Source organism: Cinclus cinclus, chromosome 4, assembly GCF_963662255.1.
Source record: "Cinclus cinclus chromosome 4, bCinCin1.1, whole genome shotgun sequence".
NCBI lineage: Eukaryota > Metazoa > Chordata > Aves > Passeriformes > Cinclidae > Cinclus > Cinclus cinclus.
Window position 1 is genome coordinate 9,019,986 of NC_085049.1, and position 27,815 is coordinate 9,047,800.

The 27,815-nt window shown below is 42.0% G+C and overlaps 1 protein-coding gene across 1 annotated transcript in view; it reads left to right on the forward strand.

Annotated features, from left to right (window-relative positions):
• SRPK2 (SRSF protein kinase 2) overlaps nucleotides 1-27,815 on the forward strand; it is a 130,540-nt gene extending 102,725 nt beyond the window's left edge. Inside the window, exons 9-17 of the mRNA XM_062490815.1 lie at nucleotides 419-444; nucleotides 1,898-2,144; nucleotides 2,982-3,470; nucleotides 7,271-7,371; nucleotides 7,466-7,573; nucleotides 18,722-18,791; nucleotides 19,509-19,601; nucleotides 20,040-20,132; nucleotides 26,999-27,815. Coding sequence (XP_062346799.1) covers nucleotides 419-444; nucleotides 1,898-2,144; nucleotides 2,982-3,470; nucleotides 7,271-7,371; nucleotides 7,466-7,573; nucleotides 18,722-18,791; nucleotides 19,509-19,601; nucleotides 20,040-20,132; nucleotides 26,999-27,183 — 1,412 coding nt within the window. The 3' untranslated portion in view covers nucleotides 27,184-27,815. The remainder of the gene's footprint in view (nucleotides 1-418; nucleotides 445-1,897; nucleotides 2,145-2,981; nucleotides 3,471-7,270; nucleotides 7,372-7,465; nucleotides 7,574-18,721; nucleotides 18,792-19,508; nucleotides 19,602-20,039; nucleotides 20,133-26,998) is intronic.

Sequence of the window (27,815 nt, forward strand, 5' to 3'; positions counted from 1 at the left end):
GCAGTTGTATCCTTGCTAATATTCCCTGAACTATTTAAACCAGGCTATACCTGCTCTGCCAGCTGACTACATACATTTAATCTGTGAAATCTCTGCAGTCATTTGAGGTTTTCTATCCACTCTTTATGGTTCAGCCTTTTTTTTTTAATTTCATAACCTTTCTGCCAACCACAGCACAGTGAACACAGATAGCTGCTAGCTCCTTCCAATCCTAGATGCTCTAATGGAGACATCAGATGATTTCAGGCAGCATGGACTTGTGAAGGGTAAAAAATCTGACTTACAAAGTAAAGCTTAACACTGCCTCATTTAGTTAAGAATATTCTAAAATTATTTCTACTTGTTTTTTCTTTTATAGAGTTGTTTTTTAAAAAAGAAAACCTTTATTTTATTTATAATTTATTTTTTGTCTTTTTAGTGAGTACAGCTCCACAACAAAAGCCTGTAAGTATTGTTACATAATACAATTTAACTACCTTATTTTCTGTTTTTCTCTGGGTATTAATATGTATTAGGCTGTTAGTAGCCTCAACCCTTTTTAAAAGCTTCCTTTGGATAAAGCTTTTATCTTTCAAAGAACGTTTTTCTTTTAATGTCTCTGGCCTTACCAGTTTTAAGCACAGTATTTCTGTGATGGAAATTCTCACAGACATACAGTTCTGTAGCAATGTCAGACTAAGTTAAGCATTGCCATTTTCTTCTCTTGAAGAATAATCCATTTGGTCAAATCCTGGCAAAAATGGGTGAATGCACTAAATATTGTGCATTGCAAATATCTTAAGGGCATAAAGGCCTTAATCATCAAGGCCTGAAAGTTGAGGCAATTTTGTGAGGTTTGAAACATCTCTTTGCCATATGCATATAGCAAATAACCAGTGGTAATACAACTGTTCAGAAAGATCTGTGGTCAAACCTGCTTCCTGTGTATACAGAACATGTATCATTTCAGTGGGTGTACAACATAGATGAAAATTATTAGGGTTGTGAAATTTAATGTCTTGTTTAGACTGTCCCATGGCTTTTTATGATGGTAACAGGATTAAGAGATAAACCTTCGAGGAAATGTTTCTCTCTGTTCCTTGTACTTTATTTTTTGGTTATGTGAGGATCTCTAACAGTGACATTTAAACAATGAATGAAAGTTGGACAGATGTCATTTATCAGATATTAAAAATAGAAGCCACAATTCAGTTAAAATTGAAGTGTTTCAATCCAAGCTCTGATACATCCATTTTTCATTTCCTTGTTGTTGTACCTGAGTTTTTCAATCCTTATGTTATATAAAATGAGAAACTTCATAATGGCCATCTGCTGTTTGTAATTCGTATGTTTTAGGCCAGAAGGGAGTAATAAAAATCCTTTCACAAGCAAATAGCTGAAAAACACAGGTTTTATTTAAACGTCACAGTTTTCAGTTTCTTTGGTTTTCTCGTGTCTTTTTTCTCAGAATACTTTTGCTGGTTACTACCTGCATTATACAGAGAGAGAGAGATATCAGGTATTCCATTTATGTGCAAACATCTAGTATGATACCCAGTTATTTTATACATGCAGTATCATATGTTAATCTGGATTGAAGTTTAAGATTATTGTGTTTACTCAAGGTTATAGGGTCATAGCAGTTTTATTATGCTGTAGATATACTTTCCTCTTGTATCTAATAATGATCAGTGAAAACACGATTATCTTTGTAATTTTTTTTTTTTTAATTTTTGCATCATATAATCCTTTATCATTCCTGACTGGAAATAAACTGGAAAAAACAATATAATTACTAAATTAGTTCCCAGTTAGTATTTTCAAGAAAAAAGGTAATCAAACTGTAAATGAGTTTGGTGTGAGATGCCTTGAAAATAATGAATTACCGTTTTTTATTTCTTTGGTATTAATATTTCAGGTTGGAAAAATATCCAAAAACAAAAAGAAGAAACTGAAGAAAAAACAGAAGAGGCAAGCTGAGCTGCTAGAAAAACGCCTGCAGGAAATAGAAGAACTAGAGCGGGAAGCTGAAAGGAAAAAAATAGAAGAAAATGTAACATCAGCTGTACCATCAAATGAACAAGAAGATGAGTACCACCCAGAGGTGAAACTAAAAACAGCTGATATAGAAGAGGTAGTAGATGAAGAACCTGGAAATGATGATGGTTAGTATTACTTGTTTTTATTGACCCTGAGTTTACTGTTTCAGAGGGGAAAGTAATTGTGCAGTGTTGCATCTGGTGCAGTGAAATAAGTTTCCAAACTCTCCTGGATCATTAAGTTAATTTTCTTCTGTAGGTAGAATTGTAACTGCAGGGAAAAATCAAACCTACTACAGAAGTGAAGAAAACCATCAGTATCAGTCTATAGCTATAAGCAACTCAAAAAAGCACCTAGAAAATTCAGCAGAACAGTCACCATGCCACATAAAAGTGGAATAACTGAGTGTCCTGGTGAAGTATAAGAACAATAAGATGCATTTTTGTATAATACTGTAGTAGTTGGAGTCATCATTGCTTTCCCCTTTTCTTCTTACAGAAAATGTAAGAATGCTTCCCCTTTTCTTCTTTGTTGTAATGATCTATCAGGTAACAAAGATTGCAACTTCTTTGCTAAAATTTTTTATGTGTCTTGTTAAAATTAGTATTCAGCTCTGGTGACTTGGACCATAATCATGATGGTCCAGCTCTATTCTGGCTCCCCTGATTTTGTGGTCAGCTCTTCAGTCCTGATAAACATGTAACTACTGAGACTGTAGTTCAGTTTGGTTTGTTCCCTCCTGAACCACTTCTCATTGTTTATTTTTCCAACAGCCTTACATAGTCCTTTCTCTTGCCTTTAATTTGTATTTTAAGGATTGCATAGTTCAGTGGTATTCAGTGTTTCCTTGTGTGATATGTCAGAAGTCAGGTAGTTACTGAAGAGTTAAAAATTATGAATGCCTAATTTAAGTCTGGTTCATTGATGTATGATGTAATGTGTTTCTTGCTGAAATATTTCAGGTGAAGGAGAAGATCAGGATGAAAAAGAAGACACAGAGAAGGAGAACACTGAAAAAGATGATGATGTTGAGCAGGAACTTGTGAACACTGACTCTACAGACCCTAAGTGGATAGAATCCCCCAAAACAAATGGCCATATTGTGAACGGCCCATTCCTATTGGAACAACAGATTGAAGATGAAGATGAGGAAGAGGAAGAATGTCCAAATCCAGAGGAGTATAATCTGGATGATCCAAATGCAAAAAGTGATTACTCCTATAGCAGCTCCTATGAACAGTTTAATGGTGAATTGCCAAATGGACGTCATAAAATTCCAGAGTCCCAGTTCTCTGAATTTTCAGCGTCGGTGTTCTCTGGGGCTCTAGAGTCTGTAGCTTGTGGTTCTGCTGTTTCTGAAGGATCAACTGTAACTGAAAGAGAGGAGAGCAGCCCGTCTCATGACAGGAGCAGAACGGTTTCAGCTTCCAGCACTGGGGATTTGCCAAAAAGTAAGTGTTCCTCTTAATGACTTCTGTCTAGTAGTGTGGGTGTGTGTTAAATGAGGCAGGTAAATGGAATACAAAGGCAGTGGTTAGGTTAATAAAAGATTGATTAAGTAAATTGGATGATTTTTCTTGCAGAACTGTGATTTACGACTTATTTTCCTCTCTAGAACTTGCTTTTAAGGGGTATTAGATAAATAAATTATTGTAGAGTGAATATTTGCATTGACAAGTGAGTCTACATGTGAAGGAGAAAAGGAAATCTATAGCTGCAAATAAACATCATTCCTGCAGTTTAAAGGTAAAAGATGAGCATGAGATTATGTAACCTGGTGTCCTTTGATAACAAGTCAGTAATATACCATCTTTTAAGCCCAGTAACCTTCATTGTTGGCTTAAAACATTTTTCAAAGAGAAAAATACCTTTTCTTCAGTGAACAAATGAAATTATAATCTGGTGTGATTGAATTGTGTTCCACTGCTTGGTACAGTGAATTGTTTTAGAAGAATTGTCGCAAGTTTGAACTTGTCTGGCTGCAGCTCTGTCTTACTTCTTGTCACATCTTTCCTCAGTCATACTGAAGAATTCTGTAATATGCTATGTTTTCATTCATTAATTGTTCTTTCTGTGTCACACAGTTTCTGTCTTAACCTTTTATTAGTACTCAACAGGGCATGTTGCCAAACCTCAACTCATTATGGCATTTCTATATTCAGCATGGTTTTGGAAATGTAAATTCTGGTCATCAATCCAGATCTTTTGCCTGTAAATCCATTCGAAGACATGGAAGGTGAAATCTTGATGTCATTGCAAAGAGCTGGATTTTTGCCTTTGAATTAAATAGTTTCAGATATTACACATAGGTCTTATTTATTAGTGCCAGTGGTAAAATGATAAATATATGGGCTTCAGCTTTAATAAAGGAAACACTGAGAGACTAAATTTGTAAGCACATAGAAGAAAATGGGAGCTTAGGGAGAAGCTCACCAAACCTGCCATCAACATTGTCACAGATTAAGTCACTAAATTTAAATGGAGCTTCGTTGAAAAATGCAGTCAAGTCTATTTCTTGGTTGAAGTCTTTAAAAGAGCAGTTCACACAGTTTATTACAGGGTCTGACAGGTAAGGTAAGAAATAAGAAATAAAATACAACTCTATAGAACTGCATTTCTGGAAGTTCCAGGCAAATAAGGCTTCTGGTCCATCTCCTTACCCTCTGATGTCCCTGGAACAATACAGAGGAGCTTCCTGGATGCCTGGTAGCTTCTTTTGTTGTGCCAGCTGTATACAGACTGAAATTCTCCACTGCTGTTTTCCTGGGGTGGCGTGTAAAATCCTCATGTCTTCAGAGATTAAAGCTGCTTTTGTCCTCATGAAACATCTTATCTCCATAGCTGGAGAAACAAACCTACTTTATTGCTCCGTGATGTTAGCCCATCAGTTCACACACCTTTCTTGCAAAGAAGGAAGACAGACAGTAAATTCAGTGATAGTTGACTTTTTTTGAAGAAAGAGGAAAAGCTGGATATTACTGGTATAATATTTATGATATTAATGGCATCAATAATAACATTGAGTATAGCAGTAATAAAATAGATGAAGGTATTTAGAAAGAAGAGGCATATAGGAGTTAGAGGCTAATGGTGCTACATAATTTTTTAATGGTGCTACATAATTTTTCAGCATATCTGTATTGTTCTTTTCTAGTACTGAAGTAGACTTTTCTTTGTTCCTTTCTCTAGGCATTGCTATGCATTGTTAAGTGAGATTTTTTTTTTTTATGTACTTGCCTTATTCAGTGCACAAACCAATTTGTGTTCAGTGGATGAGCAGTTTTTATCTTTTATAAGTTTTCACTGCGTGACCAAATGCCCTGAAGATAGATCTGTAATTTCCTCATGACTCTCCTCCTCCTCTTTTCAGTGTTTGAATGTTTGCTAAGTACGTTGTCATACTGAGACTGTGAGAATAAAGGTGATACTTCTTAAGTTTTTATGGAACTAGGACACAGAACTCTTCACTCATTTTGTGCACAGGCTAAGCTTATTTGGATGCTTTTTTTTTTTTTTTAGTACTTTCTAGAAAATACTCTTGCTCTGACTTCACTTTCAGTTGTAGATGATCTTTGTTTGTCAAATACAGAATCCAGGAATTCATCTTTCAGAAGAGACAGGACTTAAGCATCATAAGTTTTTTAGAAAAAAACCCAAAAATGTAGGCACTTCCCTATTACCTGCTCAGGTCCTTCTCTTAGAAAAAGGTTGAAGAAAGCTGTTGCCATATTCAGATGTTTTCCTCATGAGGCTTTTTTTCCCCTAAATTCCACTTTATTTACTGCAGTCCTTCAACAAGATGAGTGGGAAGGATTTATCTAGCATCATCTTTTTTCTTTTTCCCAGAGACTACTGAACTGAGAAAGGTCCTGTTACTTCTTCAGTAATGCATGTGATTATGTTAAAAAATTACACTGTACTATGCAGCATGTTTTTAAGGGAAGACTTTACTATTAAGCTTACTAGTCTTACTAGTACCAATCTTTTGAGTGTTTTACTTCTATCCTTATGTTGGTGCCTTTTACAAACTTGAGTCTTGGACTCCATTCCAGATTTTTTAGAGGGCTGTTTGTTGAGGTCACTGCCTCCTCTCTCTGCCTTTTGCTGTTCACTCCTCTGTTTTCATTCCCTCTCTCCTCTGGTGGACCCTGCCACTTTATTTCTGGTTGGCTGATGTTCAGTGCTCTGATGACCCATTCAGGCTTCCCATGCCAGCAGCTGAAGGTCTCCATCTGATTTCAGTCACTCCTCATTCATCATCAGACATCCAGTTATTTTTTGTCCCGGTCCTATGCCTGGTGTATTTTCCTCTTCCAGGTCTTTCTCTGGTTTATCAGATCATTGCAGTCACAAGTACTTTTTGGATCTAGTACCTCTTTCTTATCTTACCTTCAGTTTCCAATTTGCACCTTGTAGCTTTGGGACAAGGAAACAGAGACCAGTCCTGTGCCTCCCTGTGATTTGTGAAATCTGGTTCTGTCTTCTGCCTTTAAGTCCAGGGCAGTTTAGGAACTAGCAGGTGGAATGTCAGAACACAGAAAAGTAGAATCTCCACTGATCTGTGTTAAGGTTTCAGTGTCCCAAGAGTCTCGAAAGATTGAAAGATTAATCAGATTAAAGTTCTGCCTTTTTAGTCTGGACCATATTTGTTGCAAGTGGGACCTTCAGAGAACTTTGAACGCTGAATTATTTGTGAAAAGCATGACAGCCCCCTAAGCAGTCAAATTAGCCAGGTTTTCTTGAGTCTTTTACCCCTTGGGATAGGTTTACAAAAAAAACAAAACAAAACAAACAAAAAAAAAAAGGGAAAATCCAGCCAGATTTTATTTACTGTAGCCAGACATGGAAGTGCAGGATTTATTTTCTCAACCAAACTGTTCAGGAACACAAGAACATGTCTTTCATGTGTGTAGTGGGTGAGCTCTTGGAGTCTGAGTTACCATATTTTCTGTTTGAATCTGTTCTGGGAAACATATCCACTGGTTTTGCTTAGAAGCTCCTCTGTATATTGCATTAATAGTCATTTGACAGCTGAAAAATGCAGAATATTTGCACTTGAAGTGTATAAGGATATTTAGAAATCAGGATAAGAAATCCTATTTATGTTGCTTTAATTTCTTGTAACATTCAGCAGATTATTTTGATGTCTTCAGTGTATGACAACACTGAGCAAAGTGTCAAGGGAAAACTGCTTAGAGATAATTAATAGTAGGCTTAACATACTAACTATTCTGCATTTTGCTTGTGTTAGCAAAAACTCGTGCTGCTGACTTACTGGTGAATCCACTGGACCCAAGAAATGCAGATAAAATTAGAGTTAAAATTGCTGACCTGGGGAATGCCTGCTGGGTGGTAAGTCTAACTACATCATTTTAGCTGTTCACTATTTAAAACAGGTCTTTTTATAGTCCTTTTTTTTCCATTAATGTGGTTCTTTCCATTTTAGCATAAACACTTCACAGAAGACATCCAGACAAGACAGTACAGATCCATAGAGGTTTTAATAGGAGCAGGTTACAGTACACCTGCTGATATCTGGAGTACAGCATGTATGGTAAGAACAATGCAATGTGTATTTTACAAGAGTAAAGCTCCTAAAAACAGTTGCTTACTTAGTGAGGAAACCTGATAAGGGATGGTTTTGACATTTTGACACAAATACATTGTTATAAATGATTTTGTATCAGATAGCTGCTGATAATTTCTTCCTTTTCTTTCAATTTCTCAAGCCTTCTTAATCCAAAGGAAATATTTTGGAGAGCACATCTAATTTTCATGTGATACATTTTAAACTTGTAGTCAGAAGCATGCAAGTTTAGAGAGAAAATATGAAAGAAAATATTTTGAATTACAAAATGTAACTGAAAAAGTACAACTGCTTGTTTTGTTCCAGTCTTAGAGCCTGCACCACTGTTAGCTGCAATTACATTCCTTTGTCTTGGGTAAAGTAGCAAAACAGTGAAATACTTTAAATTGGTGCCAAGTGCAGTGAAAACATGGATTGGATTAGGCTTGGTTCTAAACTTTCAAGAGAAGGAATTCAGTTTATTGGTGTAAAATATGAGGTCACATTCTGTAGAATTTGTTTTAACACAGAATTGAAATTACAGCTTTTTGAGAGTCTTTAGAGAACAGAAGAAGTGAAAACTTAATCATGCAGCTTTCTTAAACACTAACAGCTCTTTGAGGATGAACAAGCTCTATGCATCTTCTCATTAAAGGTAGTATGTATTTCCAAAAAAAAAAACAAATTTAGAAATACCTTTGCCTATTTAAAAAGTGAAAACTTAATCAAATCTTTATATTTTACAAATACATGTCTGATAAGGGTAAGTGTGTGAGGAGGAGGAGGAGGAGGAGAAAACTCAAATACTAGACACAGTTTGCAGGCGTGGGTGATGAGAAGAGTTACACAGCTTGGAGGGAGAGGAGGAGGAGGAGGAGGAGGATTGAAAGGAACATAAAATCCTACAGATATTATAAGTTCAGCAGGCCATGTGTTGGAACTAAGTAACCCATAGGTGAAATTAAAGTATGTTTTCTCTGGAGTTTAATCCTATCTTTTCCTTTAGGACACAGAAAACCCATCCATTCCAAATTTATTTTTCTGTTTGGGGACAAAATGGAGAATTTTTCTATTACATTGAAAACAAAGCATATAAAATATTCCACAGTTTGTTCTTTAATTCTTTTAATTATTCTTCTCTTAGCTAACTGCAAACTCATTATAGAGACTTTGTTCTGATACCTTGTATTTTGTAAACCTCAGTTGAACTTGATAACTTCTGTTCTATTTGACACCCTGCATTAATCTCTTAAGTTGTACCTATCACTGTTAATTTTATATTTTAATGTAGTCTTTTAGTCTTGTAGCTAAAGGCAGAGAAAGTAGGCTGAAGTCTATCTGGAATTGTGTCTAAAGATAGTGGAGTACAAAATAAATTGCAATATCACACCTAAGGAATATAATATTCTTGCAATACTTGGGGTTGCCCAGCCTATTACAACTTCTCCTCTGTGTTACATATAAACAGTACTGCTTTCTTCAAACTCAGGAAAAGAAAAATGCCTAAAGCATCACTGCCTCTGGAGGTATCTTAACTCAGATTCACAATTATATGTGAAATTTCAGTATTTTAATGAGAAAAATGTATTTCTGCTTTTTTGTTATGTAAGCCTCGTAGGTAGTAAAGCATTTGAGACAGAAGTGCTGTAATTCTGTCTTCTGTCACAGTCTTTAGGTTTTTGCCCTTAAGAAATGCAGTAGAAATGTTATAACATAAAATATATAGTTGTTTTATAAGTTGTTGAATTCAGTTGTCATCATGGTATACTTGTCATCATTATATATATGTGTGTGAAAAATAGAGAGCAGTCTCTGAAGCTGATTGAAAAAATTAATTATTTGAAAACCCCCAGAATCTGTCTGCATTGCTGTGTGGCTGAGAAAATGGGTCAGAGCACTGGGGATGCTGATCTTATATCAGATGGAAAGCAGCTCTGAGGTAGGGATTGCCTTGAAGACCTTAATACCTCTTTCTGCAGAGGACTTGTAGCAGAGATTAACAGCCAGGAAAGCATTCCTTTTGTGCAACTGAAAACTCCCAAATAACTTACTTAGGCTGTCTTTGGAAATTTTAATGTGCACCTCTCCAGTCCCTAAGGCAGTCAAGAACTGTGAAGTGCCAACGTGTTTTAATGCCTCTACAGCCCCACTTGCTTTCTCAAGTTTGGTTTCCTTGTACCTAGATTTGGTTCAGAAAATGCCCTTCTAGGTTATCTTGCTTTTGTTTCATATTTAATTGTTCTGTTCCACGTTGACTGTGTTTTTAAAGGGATTGTCTGCTGGAGCAGGTGGTGTTTATTTTCATTCATAATACAGCAATACAGCTCAGACACCCTGTTAGCCTTGTTGGCCAGGACTCCCAAAGGAGAGAAGAGGCAACTTTACTTGTACAAGTCCTGAGTCAGGAAGGGCATTTTTGGAAGCAGTACAGTGCAAAATGAGTGGTCCAGCAGTATTTCCATTACTTCTTCCTTGGCAAGTTTCCATCCATCCATCCATCCATCCATACTTGACCTAATGTGACAGCACCAAGAACACATGAACACTGCTTAGCTTACAAAATAGAAGATTTTCTCCATGTATTTTATATCCACTGCTATGTCAGGTATTCTAGCTCACATCTCCATTTAAAAAATTGCAGTGAAAAAAGGCCTTTCTTGGAACTTAGTGTGCTAGGGTTTCTCTGTCAGAAATTTATGTGTATATAAAACACACCAGTCTTTTTATGTGTCCTGGGTAATATGAAGGATGGCTTGGAATGCCTGGTAACAGGATTCACCTGGGGTCTTGTGCTTTATAGCTCTCCATTTCAGCCTAATGTTTGCACTGCCTTTTGCTTGCTAATGAAATAATCTTGCTCACTGAGGGTAGCACTGACCATGTGTAGCCCAGCCACTGGTTCTTGTATTGACTTGTATTTATGGCATAAAGTGTGTTAAGCACAGAAGGTTGTGTTTTATCTCATCAGCAGTAGAATATCTTTTTCCATCATGCCTTTTTCTTGATCATTTTACACAGTCTTTAATAATAAGCATGAAGATGAGGTTTTTCAACAAGGCCTCTGATAAACAGGCCCTGAGAGCATGCAAAGCATCTGTGTTCCTGTGTGCACAGCAACTTCCAAAATATCCCCTTATGAATCTTCTGGGGCATGGTACATTGTGTCTGAATGGAGAACATTCCCTGCCTGGGCTCAATTAGTTTGGGATGGCTTCCTTTAGCCAGGAGCTTGATGGTTTTGACGCAGCTTCCAGGAAAGAAAGTCCTGTTTTATTTGTGTTGACTTCAGGATGGGACTAGCCAGTTTCTGATCAGGATTACTTCTGTTGGGAGTGTATGTAATCAGAGCTATGTAAGGGCTCTACCCAAACAGCAAAAGAGGGCAAAGTAACTCAGTGCTAATAATCTTCCAGTGCTGTTTCTTTGGTGTTATGTCAATGAATAAGTAGCATTAAAAGCCAGCAGCCTGTGAGCTGAAGCTTCTAATTTTAGATAGTTTGACGTGGCCCAGTTTTTGTGCCCCGCACTTCTTTGAATCAGGTTTAAAGGATGAATGTGAATATCCTCAGACCACTACCTCAGGTGATCTGAGTTGCAGAGTCTCTAATTAAAAAACAAATAAAGGAAGGGAAGAAAGAGGTTGATGCATATCTTTGGAGACTTATAGTCAGTGCATGCATGAAGTGCTGTGAAAGAGGTTAGATGTCAGTGGGCTTTTCCAGACCACAGCAGAGTTGTTTGCTTGTTCAGTGCTTGGCAAAGAATTTTACAAAGTGTAACTTATATTTTTTTCTCTAGACTTGGGTGATCTTGGAGTGATTGTTGCTGTCATTTGCTGGACATGCATAAGTTTGGTTAGGGAAATTGTACAGTGCCCTTTTATTTTTTTTTTTAACAATGTGGCCTGTTTTAAGTGAAACACTATGCTATTCTCATGGAATGCTAGATACTGGGGATCTCTCCACATTTACTGAATTCTAGAAGATGTTCCCTTACTGTACAAATCCCAAATTTAATTCTGCCATCAGGGAGGTGCATCTCTCCTTTTCACCCAAGAAAGGGAATAGGTTTGGAGCCAGCAGTATCTTTGACAGGATTGAAACCCCTCTTGATGATTTAGTTGGTTTGAATTTCCACATTAACAGTATTGAGCAGGTTGCTTTCTTTAGTACAGAAACTGAACAGACACTGAGTGATTTAGCATTTCCTAAATTCCAGAAAACATGGAACACAGTACTCTGCTGCTGCTGCCAAGAAATCCTGGCAAGATAATGGAATTAGTACTGGCAGAAGGCATCCCTTTGTATTGCTTCTGGAAATGACTGCAAGCACCATGATTCCCCTGCTTTTCCTTGTTCCAGTCTCCTTGGATTGGAGACAGGAAAAGCACCTGAAGTGATGAATCTCATCATCTAAGTTTTGTTCACCACCTTTGTTTTGAGCTGCGGGCTGTGTCACAGGCTGAGACATGAACAAGGCTTTTTAAATTTTTAACACTTTTCTGAGGTGTCCTTTGTGGAGACTTGTGATTCCTGCAATATCTTCTCTTTGTAATAAGACCTAGCAAACAGATGACAGCTGCAGATCAGCAGGAAGTCAGAGAAGGTGATAATTGTACTTGGTATTTTATCTACCCAGAGAGAATACAGATGATGAAAGAAAACACTACCAGGTGTGAGGGAAAGGGAACAGGCAAAGAGCTTTCAAAACAAGGGACATGCTACTACAAGGCAAGGAATTTTACAGCAGTGGGGTTTATTCATGGGCATTTCTGTTTATGTGGGAGAACTCAGAGGAACAGAATGAAGAATGAACAGGATATTGTAAGTTACAATGTTAAAATTAAACCTACATGTAAGTGCTTGTAGGTAAATTGCAGTTTTGTGGTCCCAATTTACTTTTTTGTATGATGTTCTCTGTTCACTACATGGAGTAGTGGAGAGGTAACTGTCCTTAACTACTCTTCACTGTTGTAAGCAGGGAAGAAACGATCATGTCTCCATGGGATCATGAGTATCATCATGTTAGTATGTGTGAGTGGCACATAGCAAAGGTGTGATGACAAGCCTCAGTCTGCACAGAAGCAGTATTTTCAGAAAAAATGGAAAATCAAAAATGTAGTTTTGAGGGGAGAAAAAGCTGAAGTTGCTGTGCACATATTTTTCAGTAGGCAGATACAGTACAGAATGCTGTTATTACTCACTGTACACCCTTCTTGAAAGTAGTGGGTGGACAACCTGAAACACTCAAAAGATGATGATTTCCCAGTGGAGCTGACTTTCCAAAGCAACCGCTCGGTATGTGCCTGATTCCAAGATTGGAGTACATCAAATAAAGAAGCCTGTTTCCTTTCCAAGCATCCCATGCAAGTCTCTGTTTTGTATATTTGACCTTTGTTACCTTGCAACCCTGCAAAATGCCTTTCATACTCTTCTCATTGCCTGGCTCTTCAGAGGGAGATGTCTGTGGGAGAGCAAACTGTCAGCTGGTGTGTGTACCTCAGAAAGCTTTCTGATCTTCTTTCCATGCTCCCACTGACCTGTGCAACAGTGTTCTTAAAGCCAAGCCTGTTTTTAAAGCAGTCAGTCTTCTCATTTACATAATTTCAGCTGGGGCAGAGAAGCTCTGGCCAAGAGCTGCATCTCTCATCTGTCAAAATAATAATTCTGGCCTATAGCTTGTTGTTCTTTTTCAGCTGGGCCTTCAGTTCAGGGAGGCTGATGCAATCCAAGTGAATTGTTCTTCCAGTTCTCTCCCAGACAGCTTTCCCTAGGCATGCATCCATCCTTCAATCACCAGATTGAGTACACAGCTGTCACACAGTGAAAATGTAGCTATTTCCAGTTGTGTGGTTAGATATGGGTCTATTATATAGTGATGCCACCAGTTTTGTACTGTGGTAGGTTCACAGACAAACGTGTGGCAGGGAAGAAATAGAGCTTCTTCAGAGCCTATAAAACAGCAGCGTAACCATTTATATGAAAGGTTCACCATCTGCAGATGGAGAAAAGCAGTCAGGACTGGTTTTCAGTGAGAACCTTAGGAAAGTGGTAAGTAGAAATTGCCAGAACAGTCAGTAAGGATGGATCGTTGCCTTGGGCTTCTGTGCCATATGTTTAGTGTGCTGTATCTATTTTTTTATCTCCATATAATAAATGAAATGCTGACTTCTCTTGAGGTAAATGTCAACATTAAGTAAAAAATCATGGTATTTAAAAGTTGGAGCTTCTGTCAAGAAGCTAGTTTTTAGAAATTATTACTTTCAAAGGGAAAGTAAGTAAATGCGGCTTGTCTGCGTTTGTAGCATCATGGAGTTTACAAACAAATACAGGTTTAAAGTGATCTCTGGTATCTGCCTCCTCCTTGAACAAGGGTTGTTGTCAGAGGTAGATGAGATCACTGACAGCTTGTCCAGTTGAGGGGTATGGGAAGTACCTGTAAGAATGATGTTTCCACAGCCTTTCTGAGCAGCCTGTCCCAGGACTCAGGCAGTCTCACCAAAGCATTTTTCTTTCTCGTGTTTGATTGGAATTTCCCATCTTGCTGCCCGTGTCTGTTCTTTGTTATCCTTTCATTGGGAAGAGTGTATCTTGTTCTTCTCCACTATTGTTCTCAGGCAGTGGAGTGCAGCAGTTAAATCCCTTCTCCTGTTTTACCCCCTGAGCAAGCCCAGCCCTGCCAGCCTCCCCTCCTGCATCCTCTGCTCAGCCCCCATAACTCCAGAGGCCAGGTCCTGCCTGACCTTTCTCCACTTGGACAGGGTCTCTCTCATGCTGGTGGCCCCAGACTGGTGACAGCTGGGCAGACCAGACCTGTGGTCACTGTGCTGCCCTTGGGGTCTCGGTGTCCTCGTGTCATCACAGTGTCAGTGACCTCCCTTATGGGGACTGGGGGGTTGTATGTGCCTACAGGTGGGTGTAAAGTGTGTGTAAGTGGTGAAAATGCCCAGGAAGCCCAGAGCAGCAGTGTTTCCACAGCCAGAGCTGTGGCTCTCAGTATGCAGCAGCACAGATCTGCTCTTCCAGCAGCACCAACAGCACGGGCTTTCCAGTGCACAGGCTTTCCACACCTTTGGACAGGGGTTTAAAGAGCAGAAGAACTCTGACTGATACAATCCAGAGATGTATTTGTCTTTCTTACAGCTCTTTATATTTATTAATGTATCTCTAATGCTCATTCTTTATGATAAAAACCTTGGTCTCCGTTTATTCTTTTTTTTTACAAGGACAAATTAATTTCATTTATCTTGCATGTGTAGCCGGTCTGTCTTGAAAATAGCTGGGAACATACTACCAGGTTGCCACAGATGAATCTGTGAGACATTGTCTTCCATGGATGCTAAGCACCATCCATACATATATTTATCAATCACAGCATCTGCCTCTGGGCTGTCCCTGTGCCCATCTGAGTCAGAGGTGGTTTTGTTCTTGGAGTCCTTCAGGGAGAGTCAGAAAATCAAATGTGTGAAATGCTGGGGCCCCAGCCCATCCTGGCCATGGAGTCAGAGCTGTGCAAAAAGGAAAAGAGAAGCATCATCATTTCCAAAAGGTTTAGTTTTTGTTCAGCAAGAGGGTGATATACATATCCAAAATCTATGAGAGCTTTCAACTCTTGTGATACACGAACTGATCTCAAATTCAGAGTATCACTGCAGTGTGCTTACCTCTAGTGCTTCTCTACACACAGTTTTCACAGTTCTTCAGTTTAGTACTTTTAGTCCCACGCAGACATATTCAGCTATCAGTACTTCATTTTTGGGATGGAAACGATATTCATTTGTAGTCTACCTTTGTGGGTAAATTCAAGTACATTTCTGTTCTTCTCCAGGGATCTGTGTGTAATAGTAGTGAGTTCCTCAGTGTCCTCAGGAATCAGCCCCATTGGTGTGAGCTCTCCAGGGAAAGCTGCTCCAGCTCTTTCTGTGAATAAATACATTGCCATGAGATACAGAGAGGACACTTGGGTCTTCTCTCTCATCTCAGGAGAACAGTGGTCTCTGTGTTGTGTTTAGAGATCTCTCCCAGTGATCACTTCCGGGTGCTCTTAACATTTATTGCACTTTAGAAACCTGATATTTTATGAAGTCCTTCAGATTTTTTTTCAGCTGTAAAATGAAAATTGTCAGTCAAGATAAGAGTGGAATAAGAAAAGTAGGTAATGATTGTTTATTGTGATAGTAAGTTTAGAAGTTAACAGCCTGTTCATAGGATCAGCAGAAATGTCAACAAGGGGTGTTCTTGTCTTGGCTGCTATATGTGATTGCAGTGAGTTATGTTGGCTGTAGCTCACTTGGATGACACTGCAGTTCACAGCTTGAAGAAGCCAAGTGCTCATAAATAGGCTAAATTTACAGGTGATTTAACAAGTCCAGATTATAAATTGGATCAGAAAAATGTCTTATTTTCAGGAGACAAGTATTTTGTAGTAAGTGTTCTAATGGAGTGAAATCCCATCATAGAATTGTGCCAGGAAGCTCTGCCTCATTTTTGGAATGCTTTTCTGGATCAGTTGTTTTCCCATGTCTTGGACATGGAAAATAGTTTGATGTTTAAACCACCTGGAAAGAATTAGATTCCTGTGGCTGCTTGGGCAATTGGTGAGCCAGAGCTGAAAGAGAATAGTTTTAAGAAATTGGACCAGATGGATCAATGTCTGGACACAAGCAGGGGCTCTCACAGTTGCTTCAGTACTTTGCAGCTTTTCATATTCATTGCATCCATTAAAGAGAAGTCAGTTTTGCCCTCACCTAAGACAGGATTAGCATCCCATGGAAGCATTGCCTGCCCTGAGGAGATCTGATATCCCAGTGTCTGTTTTGGATTCTTCACCGTTTACTCCCATCATTGAAGTATGCAAAAAACTCTTTCAGCTTTAGAGTCTTTGAAGAAGCTAATTCAAGTGATTAATGACAGTTATAAATGGATTTTATTTGTGATTCAGACTTTTGAAATTCATTCAGCCTCCAATATGCAATCTGACCCTTCAGATATATGTGTAGCTCTTATTATATATTTAGAAGCACCTGACGTGTTTAGAAATATTTGACACAATCACCAGAGCACACACGAGTCTGCAAAGCCACGTTTAAGGTTGGCTCAGCTGGGCTCTTGGGAGCTGCTTCCTCAGGAGCCTGGTGCTGCTCCAAGCTTGGTAGCAGCTCCAGAGCACTGGGCTGGGGCTGCAGGGAGGGACTGCACTCCAGCCCTGCCAGATTTCTTTCCTTCATCCTGCCTGCATGGGCAGCAGTGTCTGGGCAGTGGGCATGGTGCTGTGCCTCCAGCCTCAGACCCCTGCAGAGCTGGGCATGGGGCTGGGTACAGAACTGGGCACGGGGCTGGGTACAGAGCTGGGCAGAGGGCTGGATACAGAACTGGACATGGGGCTGGATACAGAACTGGGCATAGGGCTGGATACAGAACTGGACACGGGGCTGGATACAGAACTGGGCACGGGGCTGGGTACAGAACTGGACACGGGGCTGGGTACAGAACTGGGCACGGGGCTGGGTACAGAACTGGACACGGGGCTGGATACAGAACTGGGCACAGGGCTGGATACAGAACTGGGCACGGGGCTGGGTACAGAACTGGGCACGGGGCTGGGTACAGAACTGGACATGGGGCTGGATACAGAACTGGGCACGGGGCTGGATACAGAACTGGGCACGGGGCTGGGTACAGAGCTGGGCATGGGGCTGGATACAGAACTGGGCATAGGGCTGGATACAGAACTGGACATGGGGCTGGATACAGAACTGGACACGGGGCTGGATACAGAACTGGACACGGGGCTGGATACAGAGCTGGGCACGGGGCTGGATACAGAACTGGGTACGGGGCTGGGTACAGAACTGGGCAGAGGGCTGGATACAGAACTGGGCATAGGGCTGGATACAGAACTGGACACGGGGCTGAATACAGAGCTGGGCACGGGGCTGGGTACAGAACTGGGCACGGGGCTGGGTACAGAGCTGGACACGGGGCTGGATACAGAACTGGGCACGGGGCTGGGTACAGAGCTGGACACGGGGCTGGTTACAGAACTGGGCACGGGGCTGGTTACAGAACTGGACACGGGGCTGGGTACAGAACTGGACAAGGGGGTGGATACAGAACTGGACACGGGGCTGGGTACAGAGCTGGGCACGGGGCTGGATACAGAGCTGGGCACGGGGCTGGATACAGAGCTGGACACGGGGCTGGTTACAGAGCTGGACACGGGGCTGGTTACAGAACTGGGCACGGGGCTGGGTACAGAGCTGGGCACGGGGCTGGATACAGAGCTGGACACGGGGCTGGATACAGAGCTGGACACGGGGCTGGTTACAGAGCTGGACACGGGGCTGGATACAGAGCTGGACACGGGGCTGGTTACAGAGCTGGACACGGGGCTGGATACAGAGCTGGGCACGGGGCTGGATACAGAGCTGGACACGGGGCTGGATACAGAGCTGGACACGGGGCTGGTTACAGAGCTGGACACGGGGCTGGATACAGAGCTGGACACGGGGCTGGTTACAGAGCTGGACACGGGGCTGGATACAGAACTGGGCACGGGGCTGGTTACAGAACTGGACACGGGGCTGGATACAGAGCTGGACACGGGGCTGGGCACAGAGCTGGGCACGGGGCTGGGCACAGAGCTGGGCACGGGGCTGGATACAGAGCTGGACATGGGGCTGGTTACAGAACTGGGCACGGGGCTGGTTACAGAGCTGGGCATGGGGCTGGGCACAGAGCTGGACACGGGGCTGGTTACAGAGCTGGGCACGGGGCTGGGCACAGAGCTGGGCACGGGGCTGGTTACAGAGCTGGGCACGGGGCTGGGCACAGAGCTGGGCACGGGGCTGGGCACAGGGCTGTACATGGGGCTGGACTCAGCTGCACATGGGGCTGGGCACAGAGCTGGACCCGGGGCTGGACACGGGGCTCTCTCCAGAGCCCAGGCTCATGCTGCTGCACTGTAGGAGGGATGTCCCCAGGTAAGTGGCCTCTCCTCAGTCTTCGATCTAGTCACAGCTCTTGAGGTTTGAATGTGAATTCCCTCTCACTTGTGAGATAGCTGTGATGTTTTGCTGACATCTTAGGAAGAAGCATTACTTCTGAAATACCCACGACTGTGTCTGTTATGTTGTAGGCGTTTGAGCTAGCGACTGGAGATTACTTGTTTGAACCACACTCTGGTGAAGACTATTCCCGGGATGAAGGTATGACTCTTTTGAGGTATTGTAAGAGTTTCTTGTGTTCTCATACTCCTTTTCTTAAATTTCCAGTGAGCTTACAGTGGGGTTTAAGTTTTGTATTTGAGTAGAACTGTTCGTACGCACTATTTTCAGAATATAAGTATGGTTTTTTTTCTTTTTAGTTTTAAGTTCCACCACTAGCAGTGGGTGGGTAAAAACTCCCTTCTGCAGATGTTCATCTCCTTAACACCTGCCTGAAGGAATTAAACTGCCCTTCTTGTAAGATTGCATATGTGTGGAAACCTGATTGAAAATAACAACATTTTAGTTTAGAAAAGGAACGACAAATTTGAACTATATTCTATTTTTCTCTTTACAAGAGTGACACTGGAATAATGTTTACGTTGTGTAATTTTATTTGAATTAGGCAATTACTAATTATTTTTTTTTAAATCAGAGTTAACTCCTGCTTCCATCTGTATACCTGTCCATTTTCATGCTTGTTTGCTTGTAAATGCTCTTTGCAGTGGTAATGTGGGCATCATTCATTGTTCCTAAATGCTACTAATGATGCCAGAGCTCTGCTGATCCTGGAAACCTCTGCATGGATTTGCTGCAAACATTGTTGATTTGAAACTATTTCTGATTTTTTACTAATTCCAGTTTCTTTCCTCTTCTTTTTTATCCCATCCTTTCCCTGCCCCTTCCACTCCCGTATCCTTTTTTTTCTCTCCCTCATAGACCACATAGCACACATCATAGAGCTGCTAGGCAATATCCCAAGGCACTTTGCTCTATCTGGAAAATATTCTCGGGAATTCTTCAATCGCAGAGGTAGTACCTCTTCTTTTTGAAAGGTGCCGTGATGCAGACAGAAGTGGAATTGCTGTTGCTGGTTGTATCATGTCCCAGCGAGGAGCATTTCCTGAAATCACAACAAAATTTTCATTTTGAAATGCAAAATTCCCAGGAATCTCTGACAATTTTTTTTTCTTTTTTACCCAAATTTTCTGAAAAAATAACTACTGGTACATTTTAAATTACATGGCAAAACTCGTTTGTGGCAGCTGACACTCAAACATTGTTTTGAGAAGGAAGTTTTGCTGAAAGCTTCTTTCCAAAGTAGCCACTGAGTGAGCAGTCTGCCCGTGTGTTTTTTTTACCAGGATCAATCTATTTCTGTCTGTACCGGGCCAGTGTTAGTGTGTGCATGCAATGTACTGATTAAACTGTTGTATGTTTCTGTTTTGCTGGCAATGTTCTCCAATGCAGACCACATAGCATTGATCATTGAACTGCTGGGAAAAATCCCTCGAAAATACGCTATGTTGGGGAAATATTCCAAGGAGTTTTTCACCAAAAAAGGTAACGGTATTTATGCAACACTAATTTAAAGCATAATACTATCCAAAAGGAGAATATGTTCATTTATGGGTACTGAAGAAATATATCCATTTAAATGGAGAACTCTTACTAAAGAAGAACTTCGGTGTAAACTTGTGTTTGTGGGCAAAGCCACGATTTGTGGTGTTCATTTCAATATTTCATTTAAAATTCATTTGGGGATGTACTCAGCGAAGTGTGGATGTTAACAAGTGTCCGTGTGAATCTGTTGTCTAATGTTCATGTAAGTGTGAGGATTCAAGTGATGCATAGCTTGTAACGTGGTGAAAAATCATCTGTCAGCAGCTTTGGATGGTGGTCCAGCAGGTGGTACTGGTAAGGAATAACAGGGTTGGGAAGGGAGTAGCTGGGCAGTGGGCACTGAGCTGAGTGTGGCTGCTGTCACACCCAGGGAGCAGGCAGAGCAGATGGGTGTGTGCCAAGTGATGGAACTTGGCTCAGGCTGCTCTTCAAGGCAGGTTTTTGACTCGCGGGGGAATGTGGTGATGCCTCAGGGGTCTTCCATCCCCTTGGTGTATGAGACAGCCCTGTGCTGAATGGAGGGACAGGGTCTGTCAGGAGCATCCTGGTACATGGTGGGGAACATCCAGAGCTGCCAGGCACAGCTGGGGATGGCACTTTGCTGCTGACACAGCTGTGATGGCCCTGCCCGTGCCTGAGCTGTGCTGTGGGCTGAGCTCAGCAGCTGCAGTGAGGTGTCAGTGCCCAGGGCTGAGTCCGGCTCTGGAGCTCAGGGCTGTTATAAATGAGAAACAAAAAATCTTGATATTTAGCAAAATTTAGATTGTTTTATTTGATATAGACGGAGCAAGCAGCACTGGGGAACGTGAGGGGTCACTGCCCACTCCACGATCCATCCAACCTTGGTTTGCAGCCTCTTCTTATGGTATGGGCTGTCATTGTCATTTTTAACTTTGCCAGGTAAGCAGTGGTGGTCGAATAAACATCTGTAAAGTCTCTGGGTGATAGTCAGTCTCATAGATAACCATCTGGTCTTGGTAGGTAAAAACCAGCAAAAGTGGGGGAGTCTGGTCTTTGTAGATCAGCAGCATTGATCAAACGAAGGCAGGAAGTCTGATTTTGCAAAATCTACCGGACTATCGGAAAGTCTGATTTTGCAAACTGGTAGTAAATACAACTTATTTAGAAAACATAATATTCATAACAGGACAATTTAAAACAGAATGAGTGATCATATTTTTTCCTGTATCTAATGTCCATGCTTCACTTCAGACCGTAGTATTCTGGTTCATACAAACCCCAATACTTCTATGATTAACACAAATCTTTTATCAGTTCTCACAGGGCTGTGAGGCTGGACACAGTCAGTGCTTCACCCTCTCATGCACGAGGGCTGCCTCCTCTGTGCTGGATATTCCCTGTGCCTCCTGTCCTTAAGGAGGCTGTTAATGGTGGCAGTGCAGAGAAGGGCAGCAGCAAGGATCTAGGAGGGAGCAGCTGCCCTTTGGGGGAGGCTGAAATGCCTGTGGCTTTTGGGTGTGGAGTAAGGTTTACCAATCAGGAAGTCAGGGGACAAGCTGAGGACAGAGCTGCTGTTTGCCAGCACTCACAACTCAAGAGCTGGGGAAAAGCCAGTGAAATTTGCAGAGGATGGCTTTGAAACAAGTGCTTCCCTGCACAGCAGGCAGTGAGCTGCAGGAGCTGGCTGCCATGGAGGGCAGAGAGAGGGGCTGTGTCAGGGCTTTAAACAATCTCCTGGTAACTGAGATGTACACAAACTCGAGGCCCACAGGTCTGGAAATGTACAAAGCAGTAAGAAGGCTGGGCACAAGATCCCCTGCAGCACCTCCAGACAGGGATTGCAGCTGCTGGAGTGTGTCTCACATTGCTGCTTTCCACCCTACAGCAAACAGGTTGGCATTTTCTAATGATGTTATAGAACTGTAAAATTACCTTACTCAGTAACTGCAGTGTTGGCAGTGCACAGGAGGGGGCAGTTTGTAAAATTCCTATGATGTGGAGAGTGTCTGGTGCTTCCATGAGCATCTTCAATTGCAGTGTCGCACTTGTCCTCTAGGGCTGAACATCAGTGACATTCCTCAGCGGCACTGGGGGTGCCTCTTAAATCCTCAGGGTGGGATTTAAAGTAGGATTTAAGGCTTGGCTCACCAACCACACAACATAAAAGTGCAAGTTTGCTGTGGAAGATTAAGTAGACTGGATCCCACCTGTTTCTGCTTAAACCCCGAGAATCTCAAATGCAAGACAAAGGAGTAACAAACCAAGCTGCTTTTTCAGATCGTTATCAGTTATTCTACTGTTTTATCAGTAGAATAGTCTGCTGTTTTTTATCAGTTACTCTACTGAAGTGTTTTGTGGAAGAAAACTGGAGGTGACAAGTGTCCTGTTTACTTGAGCATCTTTTCTTTGCAGCAGGCACCCTTTCCCTTTTCCCTGGCCACCCCAGTACTGGCAGCCTCTGGTGTCCCCAGCTGGGATTTGTGTGTGGTGGGCTAGCAGGGTATGAGGAACAGGCTTCAGTGTCAGCCAGCAAGCTGCTGCATTTTGTACTTACTTGCTTGTGGCTTGAGCACTCGAGATCAGAAGCCTTGTGGTACAGGCCAGAGGCTCTTGGGAGAATTTCTCACTGTGGTCTAAAAGTGGGCTTAGAAATCTTGGAGCTCCTGTTTCGAAAACATCAGTCTTGGGTGAAAATCAAGAAATCACAATTTGATTTTTTCTCCTGTCCATGAGGATGTTTGACCTCAGAGAGATGCTTTAAGCAATCGAGTTCTGCTACTGAAGTCCCAGGCACAAAAAGAAATATGTTAATAACTTAAAGAGTTTACAGGACCAAGTCCTTTCTCAGTAATTACCTGAAGCAGTTTTAGGCATTCAAATAGGGCACATTTAAAAGAGGAAAAGCATTTGTAAGTTGCATCTTATACTATAGTACAAATGCTCAAATATTGTTATAGGGTCTCATCTTGATTGAGCCCAGTAATAACTGCAGAGAGTCTTTTTCTTCAGTGTCTTCATGGAAGCTATTTTGACTGTAAAAATTATTAAAGTGTTTTGGCATTAAAATGTAAAACCCTTTTGTTTTTCCTAGACCATGGTCCCTTCTGGCTTTCATCTGGTATCTGCTACTCCTGTTTCCTTGTGAGCTAAACCTGTGCAAGATACTGGCCAGGTGCTGGCTTTGCCCTTTGGAAGCAGCAATGAGAAGCAGTCATTGTGATGCTGCTCATTTTCCCTCCTGGAAGGGTGGGAGAGCTCCCTCCACGCTCCTGCTTCCACCCTCTGCACCACCAGTCCTTGCATTAGTTCTCAGATCATGTCAGAGATGTGTAGCAGCAGATTATATCCCTTCACATCATCCATGTCTTACTGTTCAATAATCCATCCTCCTCTTGCCTGGTGACACATCTTAAATTTGTCTTTGACAAATTGTACAGACTAGCTCTGGGTTTTTTTGTTTATTTTTTTTTTTTTTTGTGTTACGGTCAGCAGATAAAGCTTTATATAGCATTTTTCCCCCTGGTCCTTTGGATTTTTTTTTTTTTTTATTATTTCCTTCTGGCTTAACATTCCATTTTTCAGAGGGGTCATTGCTGCCTCTGCTTTGACAACAGGAGTTCTACAGCTCTGACAACTCTGTTGTCCTCTGCGGATTATCTCCTGTGTTCTTTGCTATCAAAAGTCCAAATAAAGAGCTTCTCTGAGGAATTTCTCATTATTACATTTTCAGCATTTCTTTGAAAATTCATGCTTATGCCCTGAATACAGATAGTGCCAGACTAGTAGGGCTTGTGGTGTTTTGATTTCTCCCTTAAATACAGCCTTGCTCTCCTCCAACTACGCAGTACAAACATCTTGAACTAGATGAAAATACGTGTTGGCAGACACCTCAATCACCTGTGCTACTCTCGTGCTTTAGGATGGAAATGAGAAGGACCACATGAAAATGATTTCTTAGATTTTTTTGTCCACATGAATGGTGTTAATTGTCTTTTACTTACCCTGTTTTGTTTCCATAATTAGCATCATGATCCTTACTGAAAACTGAAACATTAGTTTAAGCGTGCCCCCACACCAAGGATTTTTACTGTATCCTGTCTTCTTAACCACTCTTACAATCTTCACAGAATTTCTTCTGGAAAATTTCACCCAGTGCTAAAACTTCTTAGTGCTAAAATAGTTTGTTCCTTAGCAGAGAAACTGCTGATTATTGTGCTGGCCTTAGCATGGGAGTTCACAAAATGAGGAGTACTCAAACAGCAAGAACTCTCCTTCCACAGTGACACCAGGAGTCTCATTGTGCAATCTTACCTTACCAGATCTGAGGGAGGAAAGATGCTGGAAATGACAAAACGTGAGTGCAAAGATGAAGACAGTGCTGGATGGGAGCACACCCACCCTCCCTGAGAGCTAAGCCTTATTTGGTACATGATTACAGCAGCCCTTGCAGTGAATTCTGGGAGCTGGAGAAACCACGGACATGATTTTTTTTTAGTAGTTTTTTTTGCTTGCAGTCAGTAACAAGTCACTTTTCTATCACTTTTTGGCAGTATTTGAGCTCATGCTTTCCTGTTATGTAATTTACTACCTGTTCTTTTAAGTAGTCACCAATACACTCTATTGGAAGCGTTCCAAAAGGTAAGATTTTCAGCAGTTAAATTTCAGGGTTGCACAAAGATTTAAAGGACTGAGAGGGAGCCTGGAAATGAATGTGCTGCTCCAAGATGTGCTGTCCTTCCTGTTGTGTGGGGCAGTTGTGGGCCCAAAGTAGAACCTTTCTGTGTCTGTGAGTACTGATGGGGCACACCTGGAGCTCCTGTTACTAGCAGGACTCCTCTGCAGCTTGTGTGTGATGGATTGTTTGCACACTTGCTCTTGTGGGGACTTGGTGACAGCAGCTGGAGAGCTGCTTCTTCAAGCACTGCACCCTGCCTAGGAGCTACTGCTGAGGGCTGAGGCAGCAGAAACAGAGCCTGCTGAGCCTTTGGGGCTTTGAACCCATTGATGTTCAGCCCCTGGGGCAGTTGGATGGACATAGGTTACTTCTACTGCTCTGGAACTTCTCTGGCCACAGGGATGTGCAGGAGCTCCAGCCTGTGAGCTGGTGTCTGATGGCATTTTATGGGCAGGAGGTTACAGCCAGGGACAAGCACCTGGCTGACAAACCACTTGGCTTAGGAGTGGTGTGGTCTGGATGCCCCATCCCAGGGGGTGAAGTGAGCTTGTGAAGCCCATTCAGCCTCCAGTATTGGGTGAGACTACATCACTCTCCTCAGTGCAGAAGCACCACGGGGGTGTCTCACGCTTTTTGCAGTGTGCCACAGAGGCTGCCTGACACATAGATAAGCTGGAGAAGAAGAGAGATGGCTGTGGATTGCATTAAGAGTAAAGAAATTTGGCAGAAAACAATTGTCCTTGTGTTTCAGCTGCTTCCCAGAGATCAGAGGGGCTGGGTGTGGCAGGGCTGAATTTACTGATTAGAACACATCAGGCACTCTTAATTTTCCCAAACACAGGTTCATGGCTGGTGTAGTTTGTTGAAGCAAGAGGCCATAGATTCATTAGATTGTTGGTGATAAATGCACTGGATCAGCAAAGTGTAAGTGCACTACATACAGATGTTCCTGGCTATGGTCTGACACAGTCAGAAGGCAGATGTTACCAAAGAGATGTCCCTGCTTTGGGGAGAAGAGAGGAGCAAGCCTGTTGACTTGGCTGTGAGGTGGGGTCCTATTCCCATCGTCTTCAAGGAGGATTTCAAATGTCAGATTTATACTTTCGGGGAGAAGTGGAGATGCAGCTGCAGTCCAATTCCCTGTTACTGCCATCATGGTGAGGGGGCAGCCACACCACATGTAAATGAGGGATGCTGAGAGTCTGGATTGCAAAGGCTGTGGGTGTGGTACAAGGTGTGACACCTCAGTATCTCTCCCTCCTGATGGCAGCAGGGAGGGTCATCGGGCCTGACAGCTGCTCATCCCTCTCATACTCACAGTAATCCCTTCACCACGTTCCTCATGGCATATCTCATGGCTTTGGGCCTCGTTCCTACACAGTGGAGGAGCAGGAAACTCAAGAGTCTTCCCCATCAAGCTGGATGACCCGTGGACAAACCTGGATAGTGTAGCTGGTTTGAAGGGCAGAACGGTTCTCACCTCCTGCCTTTTGGTCTGGGACACATTTCCAGGTTGGCAGAAGTCCTCCCTTTTGGGGGGAACTCCAGTCCTGCAGCTGCTGCCACCATTTGTGTTGGTGGTTCTTTGAAAGAAGCCTGGGCAGCAGCAGGTGCTTCCTTCTCAGGAGAGATTCAGACCAGGCTTCCTGGGGGTGTTTGCCTGGGAGATGGAGCAAAATCTCCAGAGCACCAAACCTCTGCTTGGCTTGGTTAGGAATGAATCGGTGCTCTGCTGCATTGCTGGCAAATGCCACGTGGCAGAGCAAGGACCTGTGCTTCTGAGACGTCCGTCTTGGGATTGGAGCAGATTCTGTGAAACTTGGGTTTGTTGGCTGATGGAGGAGAGGCCTGCAGTGTGGTTTGGCCATGGTGTGAGCATGAGTGTGAATGAGTGCCTGTGTGCACGGGAGAGTGAAGACAGCAGAAGAATCAGTGGAGTCCAGGTGTAACGTGCTGATGGCTGTAGGAACAGTTTTGGCTTTGACATGGAACACACTCATCTCCTTTGAGGACCTCGAGCAAGCTTGGTGTGCGCTGCCCTTCCTAAACAGTGATTCCCAGCCTGGTCAAGGTGCTGTGAATGCAGAGTGGGAGAAAAACGAAACAGGGATTAGTCGTTGACATGAATAACAAGGTGTTTTTCTAACTGCATTATTATTTCTGTTTGCAGGAGAACTCCGACACATTACCAAGTTGAAACCTTGGAGTCTTTTTGATGTGCTTGTGGAGAAGTATGGTTGGCCTCATGAAGATGCTGCACAGTTTACAGATTTCCTGATCCCCATGCTAGAAATGGTCCCAGAGAAACGCGCTTCAGCTGGAGAATGCCTTAGGCATCCGTGGCTGAATTCTTAGCAGAATCTTCCAGCTGTTTAAAAAAAAAAAAAAAGCCAGCAACTACTTTCCAATGCGTTGGACCTAAATGGTGACTGTCACAAAATCTTTAGCAGGATCACACGTGAGCTGGCTTCAATCCTCAGACCTTTATTTTGCTTGAGGTACTGTTTGACATTTTGCTTTTTGTGCACTGTGTTCTTGGGGAAGGGTAGTCTTTTTGTCCTCAGCTAGTAGTTTACTCACCCACTTTCTTCAGAAAACACTTAACGTGTCTTTAAGCATTGTTTCTTGTGTTGTGTGACATTCAGATGTCAGATTTTGAACAAAAGAAACTTCCCCCCATGTGTTTTGGCAAGTTTTGTAACTATTTATGAAAAAAAAAATATTTTAGCTGACGCATATTATATAATTTACGAGTGTAAGAAATTTATCAAGTCAGAACTGAGTTATGGCGAGGAATTGTACAATTTTATCTTCTGGCAAAGGGATGTCATTCTTGTATTATAGTGTATGTAAATGCACCCTGTAAATGTTTATTTCCATTTAAATATGGGACTGGGGACTCAATTTCAGAGTAAAGCAACTAAGTTTTAGAGAGCTTTATAGCAAACCAATTGCATGTAGTGGACTTTAAACTGCTTTAAGGAATT